This window comes from Diorhabda sublineata, chromosome 7, assembly GCF_026230105.1.
Source record: "Diorhabda sublineata isolate icDioSubl1.1 chromosome 7, icDioSubl1.1, whole genome shotgun sequence".
NCBI classification, from domain to species: Eukaryota; Metazoa; Arthropoda; class Insecta; order Coleoptera; family Chrysomelidae; genus Diorhabda; species Diorhabda sublineata.
The window spans coordinates 10,427,232-10,448,852 of record NC_079480.1 but is presented as its reverse complement, the minus strand read 5'-3'; the positions used below and the strand labels follow the sequence as shown (position 1 = coordinate 10,448,852).

Here is a 21,621-nt window from a genome sequence, read left to right as displayed (position 1 = left end):
TTGATTGTGTGATATCTCTTTGGGATATTCAAACTTCATGAGAAAATCTGCATTGACTCAGTTATTTTAGATAAAGTAAGAAAGGAACAAACATTATAACTCTAAAAACATAACAGACCGAATGCAGCCGATAAAGAGAAACAAAAAGAATGTCAAGAATAGACACTAGGTTTATAAAAATTTGAAATATATTATAAGAGAATAAAAATAGGTGAAGAACTTATCAAGATTTATGATGGAATAGAAGAAAGAAAAGCTAAATCAAGTTTTGCTTGTATTAAAAAAGAATATGCCTATAAAATAAGGTGGAACTCCTAAAAGTGAAATATATATTATAAGAAAATATGGGTTTATCATTTTGGCCGAATGAAGCAGACCCATTAAAAGAAGAGTAAGAACTGATACTATTGAATGAAATAATATTTGGCAAAGAATCTGAATAAACGGCAAAGTTCCTTGGAATAGAAAAAATGAAAAATAATAAGCAGATTAACACTGATAATAGATTCTCAAAAAAAAACAAGATTGGGAATCCATATAAGACAAGTCTTGAGCTGTAATATAAAAAATTGAAAAGAATAAACAATCCAAAACTGATTAGAGCTTCACCACAAATAGAAGCAATTAAGTAGAACAGTAAATTCAAAGTATATTGGCAATAGAGAAAATTAAAAGAGAGAGATTCTAGAATAAAATTATAGTTGGAAGGATAGAAGACAGAGAAGGTAAGTAGGCAACTGAAAGAGGGGTGTAGGTTGTAGTGGACACTACTGAAACTTTCTAAATGTGGAGATATCTATTTACGTCTATTGTCATTTTAAAGATTGTATTTTACTTGGTACTCTGTACTTCAAACGATTTTTGATACCACTCTGATGCGACGTGAATACGTCAACACTCTCCTTGCACTCTTTGATCTTATATATTGAGATAAAATTAATTCCGGATAGATTTAATTATAATGGTTCTGGAGCCAGCGACAATTGAAGGCTGTTTATATTTATAATAACTTATAGACAAAAGATGAAAAAAGGGAGTAAGAAAAGTTGGAATCCCAAAGAAATTTTAAAACGTTGTTTTGGACACCAATTAATTTTAAGGGAGAAAGCGAATAAGAAAAACGAATACTAACAAAGGAAGAAAAACATTTTAAATGTATGGATTCGAAAACCTGCTGTAATGACCATAATGATATATCTAGAGAAAAAGCCCCAATTTTAGGTAGAAATTGAAAATTAAAAGTCGTAGAAGCACTTGGAACTTGGAAAGATAAGGAATCGACGTATTGCAAAATACTCTGTTGTGGGTCTGGTACAAACAAAAGGCAGCCGAAGTAAGGAAAGTGAGGAAAAAACAAATACTTAATTTCTTAATTCGGAATTTAGATCTACTCAAGATTTTTGATATTCTGCCGCCATTGCTTATTCCTCCTACTATTATATTGCTTTAATTTAAATTATTCGGTACAAATTTAAAATAACAATTTATCTCACCTATACAGCTCTTGCTCCGGCAAGTCCAAGTCCAAAAACCTAACAAGCGTACTGAAATTAGGATTTTTTTTTCTATTTTGAATGATAGTAGAATATAAGATATTTCCAGAGCATTCAATATCTATTCTCGGTTTATCGACAGTTAAAAAATGGACTCGTTTCAAATCTCGTAAACCCCAAAACAACACTTCTATTCTATATCTAGCCAAAGTTGGGCGGATTCCTCTTGGAACTGGTAAAACAGTACCAAGTCTCTTTGTGTCTGTCTCGTGGTGTATCGGAATATCCTTAGGATTAGGCAATGACGGTAGTGAACCTTCAGTGTCATTTGGTTTTTCCAAAAGTTCGAATGCGGCTAGGAGTTCTCCGGCTCTTCCATCTGTACCTCTCGTTAGGGTAAACCTGAAATTAAACGTAAATATTTATATTCTGTCAGTTTTATTTTGAATTAGAATAAATTAACAATAATGTATTCTTATGTAGTATACCATTCACGTTCAACTATTTTTACATATAATTTTTGAGAACCACCAGTTGCAAAACCTTCGCGTTTTATCTAATTACGATCATTATAAAGCATTGAATTCGAATTTAATTTTTGGAGGAATAATGGAGGAATTATAGCAGTTTTTAAGAATGATATTGGTGTAACTATCCCAAATATGGTATTAATTTGAACTACTATTGAATGTAAAACATATCATATGAATACTTAACTTATTTCTTAATGTTAGAAAACATATTTTCTGCCTAAAACTACATGATAATTATCGGATATATAGCGGATATTCTATTTTTTTGGTCGTGGGAAAATAAGATTTTGCTAAAGAGAAAAGAGCATTATTCAAATAGTTGGCCAAATTGGAAATACGCCAATACATTTAAAAAGGCTGCCACTTAAGTTTTTGAATAGATTGATTTCCCTGTTTTTTTTTAAACATTTTGGCAAACTAATGCTTTTGTAACTTTCAAAATTGATCGTTCTACGTTTCTCTAAAGGAATGGTGACGACATGAACAGTTATTTCGAAAAAACAGGGGACTACTTGCCTTGCAGTGGTTTTCGATAGCCAAATGTTCATGTAATATTGAATGTATGCCTGAATGTCACATGATGATCTTACAATATCAGTTTACATACAGCATCAATGTTTTTTGCTACAATAGCCAATTTTGGACGACTTTCACAAAAACCATCCTGTAGTGAATCATAACCAAGATTGTTTTCGGAAAACCAGCGAAACACGGTGCCTCGAGATGATGCTTTATCACTAAAGCCTAAGTGAGTTGATGGACACACTGCTGTTGCTTAATCCAATTCGAAAATAATAGAAAATCATTCCAAGAAAATGTTCGCGATCACCAAGACGAAGAATGTTTCAAGTATCTATAAACAACTCAAATAGCACTCGTTTGATAGCACTTTCTGAGTTTTATTTATAATTCCATACTCTGAATTCAACATTTTCAAATTAAATTGGATCAAAAATACAAAAGCTCAAAATACATTGCTATTATTTATACAATTGGAACAACAAAAAATGTGGCTTTATCGAAGAATATATTTTAAAAAATTGCGTCTAATACATATCAGGGATATTAGGATATAAGTTGGAATTTCTGGAACCTCTAGTGTTATTCATACTAAATACACTGTTTATTGCTATTACTAGAGCAACACTCACAATTGCTCTGTCTGGCGCAAGTTTCAATAATAAGTTATCTTCTTCAGAAACCGAAGGTAAAATGTTCAATCAAAACGTGCGTCAGACAGTGTAATTGTGAGTATTGATAAAGTGGAAGCACAAAATAGTGTGTTCAGTATTTTTTGCAAGAGCAACACTTTATTTGTTATCTGCCAAGGGCAATTGTGTGCAATGTTTATTTTCTAATTTTTCTAATTAATGTTATATTTTTTATTGCATGTAACTTTTCTCCTGTGATTTTGTTAATGAAAATTGTTATCTGGAATCTAGCGCACCCTATGAAATATATATCATGCATATTTCTTTTCATATAACTAACTTTAGGGGAAGTAAGTTTCACTGATAATTTTTCTGCGACTAATCCATTTGTCATCTGCTACACTACCTTTGCTTCCAACCTCTAAAGAAATGTAAGTCCCATCTAGGTACCTCTTATTAAATAAACGTTCGCTGCTTAGATATTCTTCCTACATTCGCCAATTATCGAAAATATTAACTTTGGGCTTTGAATAATCAAATAAAAGTATGTTAAAGAATAAATACGTGCGTTTCGATAACCAAGTTATCATGTTCGGTTCCAGAAATTCCAACTTAGTTAAAATATGATACTTTCGCCGTGCGTGTAAAACTGAGTTATCAAGCGATGCACCTTATGTTCCAATTTTAAGACTTTTAGACTAGAAGAAAATATGCGCGTTGATATAGAGCAACGAATTGCTGATTATTTACTAAAATTATGCAACGGCGTACTGGTAAAATATTTTGTAACTGCTTAGCTAATAGAAATTATGGAGGGGTGGAAAACAGCAATAATCGCTCCTCTCAACAAAGGTGCTGAAAAAATGAATGATGATATAGTTGCCAAAATTCCCGAAAAATACAAAATCTACTATAGCCATGACAATGAAATATCAACCTGACGGAGCAGTTGAATTTCTCAATACAGTTAACATTTTAGACGTTTGGAGAAGGGAATTCCTGAAGGAAAAATAAACTGAGTGGTTAGTGAATGATAGGATAGGTTTCCTTAACATAAATAATTTATCAAGTCCATAATCACAATGCAATTTCTATAGCAAAATAATTGAGGCGCAAACTAACATAATATTTTTCTTAAAAAAATTCGATAATATCTTACCATTCAAGAGAAGGTGGAAATTTTGGCTTACAATAAGCATCTTCCTTAAGTTTAACATTGGGTTTTGCTAATGTTCTTCCAATGAATTCACTTTTACCAACTTTATCCTGATCGAATATTTCGATAATGATCGGTGGCGGATCGTTTTTTATCTCATCACCATCGCCGTAGATCAGTATCTCTTCGAAAATTAAAAGTTCATCCCAGGTTGGACTCAAGGTTTCATCTATTACTTGAGTAGTTTTACTAAATTCGCCAGCAATTATCCTTGCAAAAGGGTCCGACAGGCCCGAAGCATCGCTTCCTATAAGGGATCTTGCTTGGTAAATGTGAGCACGTAGTTGAAACAGCTGGAAACATTAAAGTAATTTCAGACAACACTATTTTGAGTAATTCGTGTTTTGTGGAATGAAGCTAGGGAAAATGATAATATACCCCTAAAAGTTGTTGCTATTCTATTATTAATATATCTACTATAATAGAATTTAAAATATACACCAATTTTGAAGAATTTGTCAGTTATTTTTGTAAATAGTGTGGCCGATTTTTTATCTCATCGTGTAACACGTATCATATGTTGGATGTGTCGTGATCAATTACTAAAATTTCATTGTACTCCATATTAAGAAATTATGTCTCAATATAATTTTCATTTTTAAACCTTATAGACATCTGACAAAAAATTATTCTAAATTACACCAATCTACGTTTTTTAACATTTCTAAATAATTTTTAAAACCGTTTCATGAATATATGAATATGAAAATAAAATTATACGTTTAATATAACTTTTATTGACAAAAACTTGATTAGTTATAACTCCTTATATGCAAGAAACGGTAGGTTTACTTCAATAATAATTATGGTAGGTTGTAATAACAAAAATAACTACTCACGTGTTTTTCTATGTAATGAATCGTATTTGGTGGTAAAGCTCGGGGTCTTTCAATGTTTTTGATTTCTTGAGTATGCTCGTAACCGCCCGGCAAACCATTAAAGAGATCTTTTTTATGTTTAAGTAAACCAAGCCATAAAAATATTTCTAGCTTAGCAGGGATGGACCAACCACTCGGTCCCATAGCTTTTTTTCCTGGCAACTAAAATAATAATGCGATCATTAGTCATTCCCCTCAAAAGTCATTTGATAGAAGTTCAACAGTTATGGAACAAGAATATATGATAAGAAATAATAACATTAAATCGGAGCTTATTTCAGATCCGATTTGTTGTTATATAAGAAAAATTAGAAATCGGGATCGATGAAATGGAGACAAAATATGTATTACTTATTCAAATTTATTGCGAAATCTATTTCTAAATGTTACATTTTCCATGTAATTATGAAAGCACTTGAAAAATGATGAACCAAATCAATTTTATATATGAAACTGCTTGCGCCTCAAGCCTTATAGACGTAATAATAATCGTATAAAACAAGAGAAATGTATTAATTAATTATACCGAAGATCTGGTTTGATTTCGACGTAATTAACAAATTTACAATCATTGTTAAAGCTAAAATCATATATCCAAACTAGGTGCCATTCATTTCTGGACACATAATTGGATAACGACCGTTTGACTATTTCCCTGCCTTATTCGGTGTTCATCAATATAGGTTGTTTCACTCTTGTAGATTTTTTAATCAAAAGTTTTTCTATAAAATTATGAGAAATCAACGAACAATGGAAAATATAACCCTGAAAAATGTAAAATACAAAAGAGGCATTGTAACAAAGGAGGAAGATTAAGTTGATAGGTGTCAAGAATACTATAAGGAGCTCCTGAATGGTCAAGACGAAAGTGAGGAAATAGGAGAATATTAAAAGGGATAAAATGTAATAAATCTGGAAGAGGATAGGGATTAGTAGAGACGGCAATAAGTAAAGCCGAAATGGGCAATGCACCAGGACACAATAATGTGACAAATGAAATGATAGAAGTTCTATCTGAAAAGGTGTGAGGTATTCATAACATCTAATGATAAAAATCGGAACAATTCGCAACGACTGCCCAATAGGAACTATATCATTAAGAGATATTAAGGGAAAAACTAGAAACATCGCTAGGAGAAACTGGGAAAACTGTATTTCATCGATCTTGAAAAGCTTTCGATAGAATAAATAGAGAAAACCAAAACTAAATTAGAAGAATTAGAAATTTGCAATAAAAATTACGTCAGAACGTAATATGAAAAATCAAGAATATTTGAAACACACAAAACAGTTTATGAAGTAGGGCACTGGAAATTGGACAAAGTTACATTAAAAGAAATATGCTACGCTGATGACATGATCATATATGCAGAGGACAAAGTAACGTAGAGCCAAAATATCGAATTGTGGAATCAAAAAATACATTATGAACCCAACAAACCAGACGATGATCATAGAGAAACAAAAATACACGATATCAAAATAGTAAATATACTAATAGAAAATTTCCAATACTTCGGCTCAGTGATATTAGGAGATGGAAAATTAGAGTAGCAAATGCAGGAAAACTATTTATCGCGATACAAATATTTTTTCTGGGGAACAATGGAATACCCAAGGAAATCAGAAGAAATTTGCAGAAGAGTAGTAAAACCCATACTAGCATATGGTTTTTATTCATAAACATTGTCCGAAAGACACATAAAAAATGAAACATACGAGGATGTATTGATATTTAGTTAGCCTAGACCATTTCCATGCATAAACAAAATATTGCGTTACGGATATCTAAAGCACTGAATATTTCATACGAACGCTTTCATCATATAGTTCACGTCAATTTGTACATGAGACAAATTGCTGCAAAATGGATCCCCAAATGTTTGAATGTTGACCAAAAGCGGGCAAGGGTAGAAGCATCGCGTTCGATCTGTGCTCGATTTGAAAACGATGTAGACTTCTCAAATCGAATTGTTACTATGGATGAGAAATGGTAAATTGCTAAGATCCAGAAACAAAGCAATAATCGATGGAATGGTGCCATTCTTGTTTTTCAAGACCTAAGAAGTTTCGTGTTCAAAAATCTGCTGCAAAAGCTCTTGCTTCAGTGTTTTGCTATTGCCATGAAGTAATCATGATTTTTTGGATAAGAGTAGAATAGTAACTGGAGATTACTATTTGATATTACTAACCGCTCTAAGGGAACGAATCAAAGAGAAAAGACGCGGAAAGCTAAAGGTGTTTTGTTTTTGCAGCTCTTTTGCACACAAATCTCATGTTGCCATGCAAAAAATTCATGATTTACGGTTTGAATTACTAGAACACTTATTCACTAAATTTGGCTCCGTCCAAGTATCACCTCTTTCCACAACTGAAAAAAAGTTTAAAAGGTCGTAAATTTTCTTCCAACGAGGAGGTAATAAAAGCTGTGGAGGTCTGGTTTGCAGAGCAAATATAGTAGTAGTAGAGTAAAGAGTAGAGCAAATATTTAATAAAAAACCTGCAGAACAATACATAACAATTAAGACGGTTTGGACATGAAAAAAGGATAAGTGAGGAGAAGATTATAAGAAGAATACTAAAAACCAAAATAGTAAGAGGGGAAACAGATAAGGACCAAGGAAGATCTAGATGGATGAATTCCATGAGGACCGAAAGGACCGGAAGAAATGGAAAAAATTTTGGAAGAAAGAATCAATGAGAAAAGACACTCAACCCTACTTCTTTCACTCGTAACTGTAGATAGACATAAGAATTAAGTAAGAAATTAAAATTTTTGCGATTGAAGAATCAATTGGGATAATCTAGTATAGTTGCTTCCTTTTTGAATATTCAAACTGGCCCTATAAACGAATGCTGGTCTAAAATGTTCACAAACCTTCAAGAACATCGTTTGAACTTTTCCGCAATCTTTTCCGCATTCTTCTTCGACGGGAGAGTAGATAATATCTCTAGCGGCTATGCGTTGGTACGCCTGTCTCTTTCCTCGGCTAATAATCCAAAGGAAAACATCTGGCAAAGCGTGTTGTGGCTAAAAGTATAAAAATGAAGTAAAATTGAACAAGTGAATTTGAGAAACGTGTGTTTAAATAAATATGCCTAAGTAGAGGTAATTCACTTGGCGTACAATATTAATACTAAATAAATAAATAAACACTAACTGTTAATTACTATCACTGATATTTTCGGTGTAAATCTACATTGTTGAATATAACGTCATTTTTCATTTGACTATGATAAGTATACTTTGTAGTTAATTGAGGTGTGCAGTGAAGAAAATTTAATTTGATATATTTTTTCAACTTTGTGCATGTGTTAAATAAGTTAAAAGTTAATACAAATATTTAGTAATAATTTAGTAATAATGTTTACTACTATGCAATTCAATAATTAACGGAAATCAAAAACAATGATAGGTCCTCGGGGACTGCTCAATACATACTTACAGTCTATTAACTACTAACTTAACCTAACTACTAATGAAGTACACAATTAGAATTTTTTATTAAATTCAATTTATATTGAATAAGTTATTACAATGATGAAATATTAATAACGATTTTTATAGCATTTTCTCGTAAAAAATGCACTAGGGTTTTGTGCGTCCGTCCGTCTATAGCAGCGATTCTCAGCATGTAGCGAGCAGAGGTTTTTTTCATTTAATTTCTGTATAGCTGTAACTGTGCCAAAACGAAGGAAATTTTTGGCAATTGTAGGAAAAATTTTATTAAACTAACCAAAATGTAATTTTTTCTATACATAATTTCATTTAAACTCGCTAAAAATCGACACAAAAATTGGTTAAATCTCGATAATGCCCTACTTTGTGTAAAAACGACCTCTCAACAACCACCGAATTTGAAAATTTTTTGAAAGGACATATTACATTCAGTATCTTCAAGAGAAGCTACAATAAACGCAAACACAACAATCGATGGTGTCTTGGCAAAAGTAATTATTATGATAATTTTTCTTATTTCATTCTTCATGGAAACTTCCTTCTATAAATTAAGATTTTTGTTAATATTCAGTGATTGATAACGGTAAAAATGCGCTATAGTCTCACGCGCCGAGAGAACTTGTTTCAGTTTATTCATCAGTATAACATTTTTATTAAAACCTCCACGTTTCAATTTAATTATCTCTACATTATAGTTTCAGAATAAAAAAATATTTTTATGGATAAACAAGGTTCTTATTGAGAACTATTGCAACCAAAAATTTTTAGGAAATCCTCTCTCGCCAATACCATATTCTAGATGACTGCTTTAATTTTAATGACTGCTGATTTACATATAAGTCAATTATAATATAACTCTGTATTCACATTTCAGATACATCTTTCTAATTCACTTCACAACATTAGACGTTATAGTTAATCGAAGATGCAGATACTGCAAAAACAACAATAATAATAAGCTCGTTAAAGCAGATAACCCTTTCTTGGGACCCGAACCCTTCTGTGGTATGAGCTACAGAGCAATGGAAAAAGTACTGGAGAACAAGGTAGATAAGGGCAAAACCAATTATTGGGACAACCTAGAGAAGCTGAGACAAACAAATGCTCTTCCGAGAAACTATAACCAGAGTATAGATCTGCAGAATGTATCAACCTAAGTAAAAACAATCTACGAATACTAACAGGAGTTCTATCGGGGCACTGTCGCCTCAACAAACACTTAAAGACACTAGTCTTAGCAGAAAATTCGGCGAGCAGGTTTTGTTACACAGAAGACGGAACCTCTATTCAGTTTGAAACACTAAGGAACTCCAGAGCATTACAACTGGGAGCGTATAAAATATAAGACGAAGATTTCTGGCAATGGAAGCCATCCCACATTCTAGACTTTTTTAATGGAGTGGGACACAGTAGATCCTTTGGGTCGTAGTGTATATGAGACTCCAAATCCCTGCATACATAAATCGAGAACTTTTAATTATTTCCATTCAAGTAATTTGAGAGAAGAATTCGATTCATTCTTTGAATGAATACAGTTAATTCAATCGTTAAACTAGTTTGTTCATTAAAGTTGGAAAATTGTAATTTTTTGTGAATGTAATAGATAAAATTTTTAAAAACAGTTTTCCGGTGTTGAAAAATATAATTGCTATATCTTATTTTCATACATAAATCACCCAAATGAATTTCCGATAAAATTTATAAATATATGAAAAACTGAATCATTATTTAACAATCAAGAGTTAGTTACCCTGATATTACCATTAAAAAGTTGGCTTATATTGAGATTTGTGAACGCAATGCACGAAGTCGGCAATGAAAATTGAATAATTTTTATAAATCGGTATATCCTATCTTTGTCATCATTAATGATTTCAGGAATGGTATTTGGAAAACGCAGAAACGCAGAATTTTGTGAGAGGTTTAGTGTAAAATTGAGTAATTTAAATTTTCTATCAAAATAAGAAATTATAATCTACTTACATCTTCTACGAGGAGCTTCAATCTTCCGAGACATTTCTGGGCCGATTTGAGTCTCTCTTTGAAGGAATTTTTTGTGACGAGTGCTTTGAGATTTCTTGCAGAGTTACCAATTTGTTCCTGTATGTTTTTAAATGATAAAAATATTAGTTTATTGCCAAACAAAAAATTTTTTTCGTTTTTTAATAAGTTGTTGTACTATTAAACACTAATAAAATAATATCTGTAATCAGTTGAAAAACAATTTAATATATTTCAACAGTACAGAAATTGATATTTGCGCACCACTGACTGAGATATCCGTATTTGAATTCAATTATATGTAGATCTTATTCTAATAAATTACATGAAAACATCCACACTTCGAAACTTGCTCCTATACTATTATATCAAAATATTATCAAAAATGACACAAAAATACTTAATATAAATCTAAATTATATTTTACAGAAATAGACTTGATGATACTTGTACTATATTTAGTATGAATTGAGGATAAGTGAACTATACATAGTTGTTCCCAGTTTGTGAAGAGGAATTACATTGGTTGTCCTATAAGGCTTTGGCTAGGAATTTGCATAAAATGGTTTAATTTGTGAATTATATAATTCACGAGACATCGAAGAATCAAATGTGAGTCGATGAATCGATATTCGATAAATTACAAGTTAAGTGGGTTTTTTAAACAATTAGTTTCCTTATAGTGACTGAAAGTATTCAGTTTATTAATGCAATTTTCCCGTTTCAGGATATAAAGAACGCGAGGATAGAAATTTTATAAATCTAGACATTGTTGAAATATTTGCAATCGTACAATGATTTTCGACGTGTATTAAACCATCAGCACTGTGCCGATCAACTTGCATCGACTTTTGGTGATAAAGCACTATCTTGAGCCATCGTGTTTCAGTGGTTTTATGAATTGAGTGAGATTGAGGCATACTTAAGCAATAGTTTCACTAGCATACATTCAATATTGAATGAACATTTGGCTGTCAAAAGGGTTTGTTCACTTTGTGTACCGCATAATTTCAACAATCGCTTAAAAAAAGTTCATGTCGATTCAAAAGACGTCTATAAAATCGTCTATGCATATGAAAAAGAAATTAAACACATTGTATATTATGGTTCTTTCAAAACGAGCCAACCAAAAAAAGTTGTTAGCGCACGAAGCACTTCGAAGCAAGTGGACGCCTGTGTTTTCGGAATAACTGTACATGCCATCACCGTTCCATTAGAGCAACGTAGGATGGTCAATTCTGAATGGTACACAATCATTTGCTTGCTAGAAGAGTTCGAAAAAATCCCAGAATACGAATAATTCTCCATCTCGACAATGTGAGCTCTTCCACATCAGTTCAAACAAACAAAAATATCAGTCAAAACATCGAATCGATGGGTCATCCACTATACAGTCCTTGTTTGACACTCAATTATTTCTTCTTATATCCGCAGATCAAAAATAAAATGAATTGCGATGTTAACGGTATTCTATACCTTAAGTAGTCGTTGATGCGTTAGAATCATATGTTTTGGAGGTACATTAATCGGAATGGAAAAAATGCTTAGAAAATTGGTTCAAACACTTTTGAAAAATAATAAAGACATCCAATTATAAATAGTTGGTTTTATTTGTTTATCTCAAAACTTAAATATATTGAGAATAAAAGTTCCCATCTATTATCATTTCTAACGTATATGTTTACCTAATTCCTCACGAGGACTGTGAATATATTTAGATATAATTTATTTTGATGTAGAAAATGTGAACAAATATTTATAATTACATTGTTTTAAAACATTCCCATTCCCTTTTTATTGTGCGATAAGTCATTGAAAGAGCCTAGTAATGATATACTATTTTTTCGGTTAATCAGGCTACCTCGCGAATTTGAATATTGAGTAAGATGTACTAATATAATTTGATTCAGCATGAAAGAAGAATAGATAATAAGTACGTTTATGCGAATTATAATATTGCCGAGGAAGGGAATGACAGCTAATGATATAACAATTTTATTTAGAACCGTTTTCAAAGCCTCATGTATTATCATATTATATTCCGAATCAATAATATGAAAGGTATTTCTTTTATCCAGAAATTCGTTCAGGGTTTTCGATATCCAAGTTTAAATATAAATTTGGAAATAGTTAGAGATCAAATTATTCATATCCCAAGTTCTCAATTTCAAGTGTATCTATTATTGAAAACATTTATTTGTAATTGGAAATTGTTAAAAATAAGAATACACCTAAGAACAAAGGATTTTTTCATTTATTCATTAAATATAAACTATAAGTTCACACTTACAATTTCTCTTTGACATAATTTCAGATGTTCCTTATCAAGTTTAGTCTTTCCAGTTTCCGCCTCACTCAAAGACGCTTTCGATAGAATAATATACTTAGCACATCTCGTCGAAAGGTCATCTAAAACTCGTTTGAGTTGAATCTCCATATCAGGATCCTCGGCTTCTACCGCTGAATTCACTTCCGACAACCCGTCTTCCTGAAAATGATTACAACTAATTTGGTTAAAGGTTTCTAAACTTTAACCAAATGAATTTATCTTCTTAATGGCGCGGTGCCTTTTATGTAATAAAAGAATTTTCAGAGAAATGTCTATGTCTATTCAAGTACAATCGTAGTTTACTAGTTAGAGCAGTTGAATTTATTTTGCTGTTAGAGAAGAATAAATGATAACCATGTACTCGGACCAAACTATAGGGTGGTTTCAAGATTGATTGTAATGGGTTTAACATGAAATTATAGCTCGTTCGTTCGTTAACACTACAACATTTCTTATATTTGAAACAAAAATGAAATTCGATTCTGATTTTTATCATTCACTATCTGCAAATAATATCTGAGCACTTTACATATGGAAAAATTTCTCGCAAAAGATTAGAAAATCACATAACGAGTAATTTCAGTTGCTACTGATTAAATTGCATACAAATAATTCATAAATGTGAAGCACAATTTTTAAGTTGAGATATGTAAACCTGCTATAAGATAAGCGAGATAGTAATTTGCATAAAATACACTATAAACAGGCAATATTTGTATTGTATTCAATGTTACTTCATAAAGAAGTAAGGATACTAAATTAGTTCAGTTCAGATTTAACTTTGGTTATGTTAAAAAATGTGATACGATCAAACACCTTTACATTTGTATTTATTGGTTCATCTATCACTGATCTTTTTTGTTATAAATACTTACGAAATGTTCTACGAGCTTTGTAATGATATTGGAATTGTACATTCGTCTCCGATGATCTGGCCACACCGATCTAATGTGCATACAGGGTTTGTTATCCCAATAAGGTAAGAAGTAAAACGCCTTATCATGAGTCATTGGTTTGGTAGGAGTCGTTGTGCTTTGCCAAGAGGCACTTTCTGTTGTAACTACCTCTGAAAATAATTATTAGATACTAATGTGTAGTACTTATATCATAAAAAATTATATGAATTACTATAAGTAAATTTTTATCACGTAGTATAGTCTTTTTGGCAGCATTTTGCTTCGGAAACAAAAGTTTTTGAGACCTACATACAACAAGCGTCCAGAAAGTTGAATACACTGGTGGTGCGCGATTTGATTTTGCTTTACCTTGGATCTTATATCAGTTCAGTCAGGTTTGAGAGATTTATGGTCTTAAGATGTAAAATAATTGTTGGAAAACTGATATAAGTATAATTAATTGGGCACGTGCCTAGTTATTAGTGCTTCTATATTAGGTATCGACTGGTAACATGGAAAATAAATGTTATTTTTTAACAGTTTCGTGGTATTGAAATTTTCACTTCAATAAGAACTTTTTTTCACTGTTTTGGCTCAATGTTTGGTTATAATTATATAATAGTTAAGTTCAAAATAAATTTAAGAATTGATAAAACCGTTAGTACCCCATAATATTTAAAATGGCAATTGGTAGTTAAAATAGTAGAAGGAGATTTGATTTAACAATAAATCGTATTGATGACTCATACTTTTCCAGTGTTGATTTGCATAGTGTTAACATTAGAGGATGTAACTGTATCAAATTTTGTACTGTATGATTCGAGGATAGTCCCAGAGTACCTAGCTTAACCTGGAGATGGTGGTAGTTGCTTGAAAAATACCACTGTATTAGCAATGGTGCACGTTATCAGTGAATTTCTAAGGCGTAAGCCCAACCAATATGAAAGCTGAACTAGATTCTATTCTGGTTGAGAATGCTCGTTCATTATCAACAGTAAAATATTGGGTAGCAAAGTTTAAGCGAGGCCCTACAGCCTGTGAAGATCAGCATCGCAGTTTCGACTAAATGGGCACCGCGTTTGCTCACAATGGAACTAAAACAACATCGTGAAGATGTTTTCATCGAGTTTTTGGCAATTATTCACAGAAAAAAAGTCCAAATTTTGCGTCATTCTATAACCATGGATGGAACGTGAGCCAACAACATCACATTTTAAACAAAAGAACAATCAAAACAATGGACTGAAAAGGGAGAACCGGCTCCAAAGTAGGCAAAGACCGATTCATCTGCAGGCAAGGGTATGGCCTGCAAATATAAGAAATCTTATATTTGCAGAGATGTTAGCTCTCATATTGACATTGTAGGTCGTTATTTAAATACTCGTTTTTAATAAGTTACTTCGGTTCCTTTCCACTAAAAATATTGCTGTGAAAGCATCTACCAGTAAATAACAAAAAACAGAGAACTTTTATTATACTATTATAAGAAAAAAATTGAAAATATGACGAAAAAAGGAAGAAAAAATGATGGGACTACAGAAAATGAAACTTTTCAATTGCAAATGTGAAGAAACTTGTTGTATTTCATTATTTGTAAATTAAAAATTGCGTCTTTCTTTTTATTAACATAACAATTATAAATCGCTTACAAACAGATTGTCGCTGGAACAGGAATATGTTCCCCGAGAAAGATTTGTATATTATCTAGTGATTCAAATCCATTCAAGCTACTATTTTCTAGCGTGATTTGAATAGCAGTATGATAATCAGTAAATCCCATCCAATTATTGTCCAGCATAACTTATTCAACTTCTTTTTGTTACCTACAACCAGATCTTAAAAATCTCCAGGGCAAAATGGAGTCCATAATGAACTACTAAAGTACGGTGGCCAATATCTCTTACCCAAGAACTTACAAATCTTATCCGAAAAATTCTGCTGCATTGTTAAATACAAGAAAGAGAGAAGTAGATAAACAAGGTTCGGCTAACTACAGGATGATAAATTTGCCAGTTTCAACATTGAAACTATTACAAAAATTATCACCAACAAAGTTAACTCCATCACAACACTAGAAGACGAACAGCAAGAATTTATATCAGGAAGACCGCATAGATGCTTTATTTATCCTACGACAATGGTTGAGAAATCCATAGAATATGAGAAACGATCATTCTTATGCTTCATTGGCCCACAAAAGCGTTTGACCGTATTAAATTAGAATATTTATTCACCAATTGTGCAATAGAAACATACTTATCAATATAATCCAGACCATCTAAAATATATACTCAGAGAATCAAGTGTAGGCTCGTATTAATGGTAAACAAACAAAACCCTTACCGGTCAATAGAGGTATCAGACAAGGAGACTCAATTAGAACCATGTTATTCAGCATAGTAATGGGTCAAATCATAAAAAAGGTGCGGCTAGGCAAACGTTACGGAATGGGTGACAAAGAAATCAAAATCCTGTGCTATGCCGATGACGCCATGATATGTGCCGAAAATGAAGATGATATTCAAAGATTATTGAATATCTTCAATCTCACAGAAAAACAGTATAATTTGACCATCTTGGTTGTAAAAACCATATGCATGACAACATCACAAGAGCCCATTAGATACAAATTAGAACTAGGTCGACAACAACAGAGAATAAAACACAAATACCTTGGAATTGACATAGCCAGTTGTGGAGAGGTAAAAGACGAGGTAAGGGGACAAGTAGCTTGAACAAATAAGGTCGCAGGATATCAACGTAGAATGGCGGGACATACACATAAGAAACAACGGCACAAATTTACAAAGCAACAATTAGACCTATAACGACCTACAGATCAGAAACAAGACCAGGAACATCATGAAACTTCTCAGGTGGATCTCGGGAAAACACAATTAGATCGAGAAAGAAGCGGAAAAAATTGGACAATTATGTTACGTAGATAACATTAATGAATTGGTATCACAGACGATAGACTGGTAAAAATAGCAAAATAGCAAGGGATAAATCTTTAATTAGAGCACGGAGTAGAGGTTTACCACGAAAGTGGGGAAAGAAATCGAAGAACTAACAGGTGTTAGACATATTATGGAGGTAAGAAGAAGATTATAGTCTATTAAATTTTCATTAAATTCTATATCAAAAGACGTTAATATTGAATATCTTAAACTTAGCTCTACTGTAATGTGTAATTTGACCACCAATATCGACTTGGTTTCGTTGAAAATATACTAATTACTTGTAATTCCACAACATCAATATAATCACACGGTAGAATACAAAAACCTTTTTATTTTTTAATAGTGTTGAAAAAATATTTGATTTGAAAATCTCAATCTCAATATCCATTTTTCGTGATGATTTATCTCCTTTAGTTTTATTATCATTATTATTATTACTATTATTTTTATATGTTTTTTTGAACGATTTTTTATAAAATCAGATTTTATACAAAGATAAATTATCACGAAAAATCTATAAGAAGGTCCAATAAGTGAGGAGCTGAAGAAAATTATCCAATGTATTTACCCAGTTCCTCATTGTCAGAATCGTAGTGTTCTCGAGTAGATTGATTGTGTCCATCCATAGAATTTCCAGCGTTACCGACACTGATTTCAAAATGCACTGCTTTATCTCCCAACTTCTTTTCTAAAATAGAAGCATCTAAAATGGTGGCGAATAGAAAGAATTCCTCGTTTTTAGCATAGAAAGCTTCATTGATTGGTATAATAGGTTCTAGCTCTATTGCTACCGGTGAAAGGTCAATACTATCAGTGATTTCAGTTCGTATTGAGACTAGTAGACGAGCTCTATAAGACACACCTGAAATTAAAAAGAAATATTTTAAACATATATTTGATTAATCTCATCTTTTAAAAAAAACGTTTCTAGATTCACCTTCTTACTAGATATCTCTCCCAAAGGGTGAACATCGAAATGCAGTTAGAAATTTCAAAAGATCAAATTATTTTTTATTTATAATAGTTTTTTTTAGTTTTCATTTTACATCATGTGTAAAAGTATTTTTATTTTCAATTTTATTTTCTTTTATTGATAAACGCACAACATTTATTATCAGCTTATCATCGTTTAATCAAAATATATTCCTATTTATTAGAATTATTAGGCTATAGAGTAAACATTAACTTCATGATGAGTTTTCCAGCCCAGTTTGGAATACATGATGTTTAATATATTCCAAGTGAATAATAGTGCTTAACGCAATGTCCCAGACTGAACTAAATTTATCTGAATTGGACGGATTTGTCACTTCTTACCTTCTCCTAGCCCCGTATTCAAACTGGAATGTTCGTCAATAAGACTGTAATCTCTTGTAGATCCATACATGTGAATGAAAGATGGACCAAATGTCGGGAGAAAACCTATAAAAAATATGAAATTGTATTTTTTAATCTAATTATTTGGTTCCTTCCATAAAATTGCTAGCTAGCCACATGATATACAGAAAGAATTTCGTAAAAGGGTTTGTGTTCATAAAGTTAGAAAAATCTTGAACAATCTGAGTGCCTTTACGATTTTATATAAATTAACAGTTGTTCTGAGTAAAATTTAGAAGCGACACAATATCATCTAAGATGTTCAAAACAGTTCTCCATGAAATATGTGAGAAATCGAATTTAGAAAGAACATTAAAATTGATGTAATTTATTAATTATTTTGCAAATAATGCTTCCAAAATTGAATAAAGTAAGCTTGTTAGACTGGAGATGGGTCATAGTAAACGAAAAATATGTTAATTTTCTCAATTTTGGTACAAATATTTGCTTGATAGAAAAAGTGATGATTATGTAATCAGATTGAGGAGCCGAAAAACTTAAACGATTATATTTAGCTTGTTCAATTTTCGTGCAAATCATGACATAACTCGAATTTTCAAAAAAAAAAAGAATCATTATATTACTGCTAACATAGGGAAATCATTATTTTGATTATCTCCGATTCTGTTGTCTATTATCATAACTTTTACCAATTGCAATATTGTTCTCAACATCTCCGAAGGAAATTGATTAAGTAAATGTTTTTGAGTAAGAATAAATTCAGAGGCTACTACCATTAAATCTATACAAGTAGTTTGATAGCAGATCTAAATCTAAATGTTATTAAGATTTATAAACTAAGCACTTTTCACACTAACTTAACCTAACCTGCATATCTCACCCTTTTCGCCATCGTTGGAAATAGTTTTTAAGTCTATAAAATGGGTTCCGATGACCGTCGGTTTCACTGGATCGTCAGCTCTCAATTGAATTTTTATCCGCTGACAAAGGGGCGGAAACATTTCCGTGAAAATTAATTGTTCGTTCCATACCGGTGCATAACTGTGCTTTACCACGCTTGTTTTGCCCTGGAATAGACAGATTAAATTAACCATTGCAATATTATTTAAAAAATAGAGTATGTAGTTAGAGCCTTTTTTAAAATCACACATTTATCAAGAAGTTTGTTGAAAAGTTATGAGGAAATCAATATTTAGAAAATATTGAAGAGCATAATTTCACCTTTGTGTTTTTGAGGGTGTGGATGAATTCAATACTTCTAATGAAGAAGAGTCGCCTCTAAAAATGATGGACTTTTCTTCTCACTTTTTTGTTCGTAGACAACATACATTATATTGATTAACGTGTGTGAAAAATGAAGCTACTATGAAATGAGGAATGATAACCTATATTTTGGGCATTATTGCTAAAAAATGAATCAAACTAACCAAACAATATCTATAGATCAACATGAAAATTTGTTAAATTTCAATTAGGGCATATTTTGTGTATATTTTAATCAAGATCTCTCAATAACCGCCAAATTTGAAATTTTTTGAAAATAACATATAACATCGTTTTAGTAGTTTCAAGAGAAGCTACAACAATCGCAAAGACAACAAACAACAAACGAAAGAGATCTAAGATGATTCTTCACGAAAAATATATAAAAAAATCTAAGAAGTAAAAAGTTGACGAAAATCAAAATTATATCTTGTGTGAAGCTATGCTTCAGGTACAACGTAAAATATAATGTGTCACATAGGAGTGACGTTTGACTAGGAGTTGTAATTGTGAAATAGTAGGTAATAATTATAGAAGACCAAAAAACACGGATTTGAAAATTCGAAAGAACTATCGCAGACAAAAAGGATAAAATAGAAAGAGAAAAAAGTATATGTCACAACTCCCAATAACAATAAAACAGTCATACACCCCAAGTTAATCTGGCTTAGGATTGAATAAAAATAGAAAAGTGAAATATTGAAAAAATATGTAAAAAATTGTTTTATTCTTATAAGAATAAATAATGCATCACCTTGGCATTTTAAGGAACGATATTTTTCCTCGAGGTGGATAAGTATTCTAAATGAGTTGACACTTGTATGGTACTAAGTACTTTATGAAATAGTTCCATATAAAGAAGCCTTTATTTGCACATTATGGTATGCCCGTAAATATATTTTGTGATAATACGGGTGATTAATTGGTTCAAAATTGTTGAGATAGCTACGGAGTTATCTAATATCATATAAAAGATGTGCATGTCCATCCTTCATCCAACAGATAAATAGAAAGATTTGCGATGCCTGCAGCTTTATCCGGAAACATCACAACTGTTACTGAATACATTATTACACATTTACCATCGGGATCAAAATATTACTATAGTCTAAGCTTGCTGATCTCATACAGGCAAATAAGGTTCTGACTAGAGATTCTGGTACCTAATCCTAAGAAAGCTATGATAGTAAAAATTCTGTCATTCAGTACAGAGAAATTTCACCAAGTAATTGGTATATAAAGCTATCAAAGCTTGAACCAAAGGCTATCGATAGAGACTTGAACTACAGAGGACAAGACAAGGAGGAAATGTTGAAGCGATATGTTGATCAAATGTAGAAGCTCAAGTCGTTCTAGAACCACCTCTGTTTTGTGACAATAAATTCTTAAACTCTACTCCACCGTTATATCCAAGCATGGTGGAGACAAGACCGGTAGGATACCTGGCAGCCGATTCTAGTTAAACTTTCAGATATGATCAAAGTGCCCAACACCAAGTAGTAACGCTTCACCTCCCTAGAAGCTTTTACTACCACTATATGAATCGACCGTTTTCGGCCTCTGACCGTCTGAACTGGTTAAAAAATATTTCTAAGACGAGAGAATTGTCATGTACCCACTTTTAGTAAGATCTTCATTATTTAGTTACGAATGATTGCATAAGGACTTTTCAGGAACTATAATCCGAGTTCAAGTAGATAGTTTTTGAACGTCATGTTCAATTATCAGTGAAAATCTATAACAAGATCTACAAGAACTTTTGAGTTTTATTACTTTTGTGTGTGTTAATTTTTCGATGATATTTACTTAGTTGTATAATAGTTTCAAGATGTTTAATAATTGTTATTGGGCAGGGATTTATCACTCATACAGATTTTGCAGTAAAGTTTAATTAAATTTCAAAAAATATATAAATTCCAAACCTCAGTAACCTACCAATAAAGAACTTTTCAAGTTCAAAAAACCATAGACGAATGAAATAACCCGTCAGTTGAGCTACAAGGGTAAAAATGATCATATGATAACGATTAAGGATTAACTTAAATCAGTTTCCGAACGATGAATGTGATCCGGGTTACTTTCGGAACCCCCAGATCATGG

At 31.8% G+C, this 21,621-nt stretch overlaps 1 protein-coding gene across 1 annotated transcript in view; it reads right to left on the bottom strand.

Moving 5' to 3' along the window:
• The window catches only part of LOC130446447 (otoferlin-like), a 92,431-nt gene that overhangs the window by 12,117 nt on the left and 58,693 nt on the right, over positions 1 to 21,621 (bottom strand). Inside the window, exons 11-20 of the mRNA XM_056782717.1 lie at positions 19,139 to 19,325; positions 18,238 to 18,342; positions 17,489 to 17,782; positions 13,937 to 14,127; positions 13,023 to 13,220; positions 10,715 to 10,831; positions 8,150 to 8,302; positions 5,233 to 5,433; positions 4,337 to 4,686; positions 1,494 to 1,895 (exon numbers count right to left, since the gene is read on the bottom strand). Coding sequence (XP_056638695.1) covers positions 1,494 to 1,895; positions 4,337 to 4,686; positions 5,233 to 5,433; positions 8,150 to 8,302; positions 10,715 to 10,831; positions 13,023 to 13,220; positions 13,937 to 14,127; positions 17,489 to 17,782; positions 18,238 to 18,342; positions 19,139 to 19,325 — 2,198 coding nt within the window. The remainder of the gene's footprint in view (positions 1 to 1,493; positions 1,896 to 4,336; positions 4,687 to 5,232; positions 5,434 to 8,149; positions 8,303 to 10,714; positions 10,832 to 13,022; positions 13,221 to 13,936; positions 14,128 to 17,488; positions 17,783 to 18,237; positions 18,343 to 19,138; positions 19,326 to 21,621) is intronic.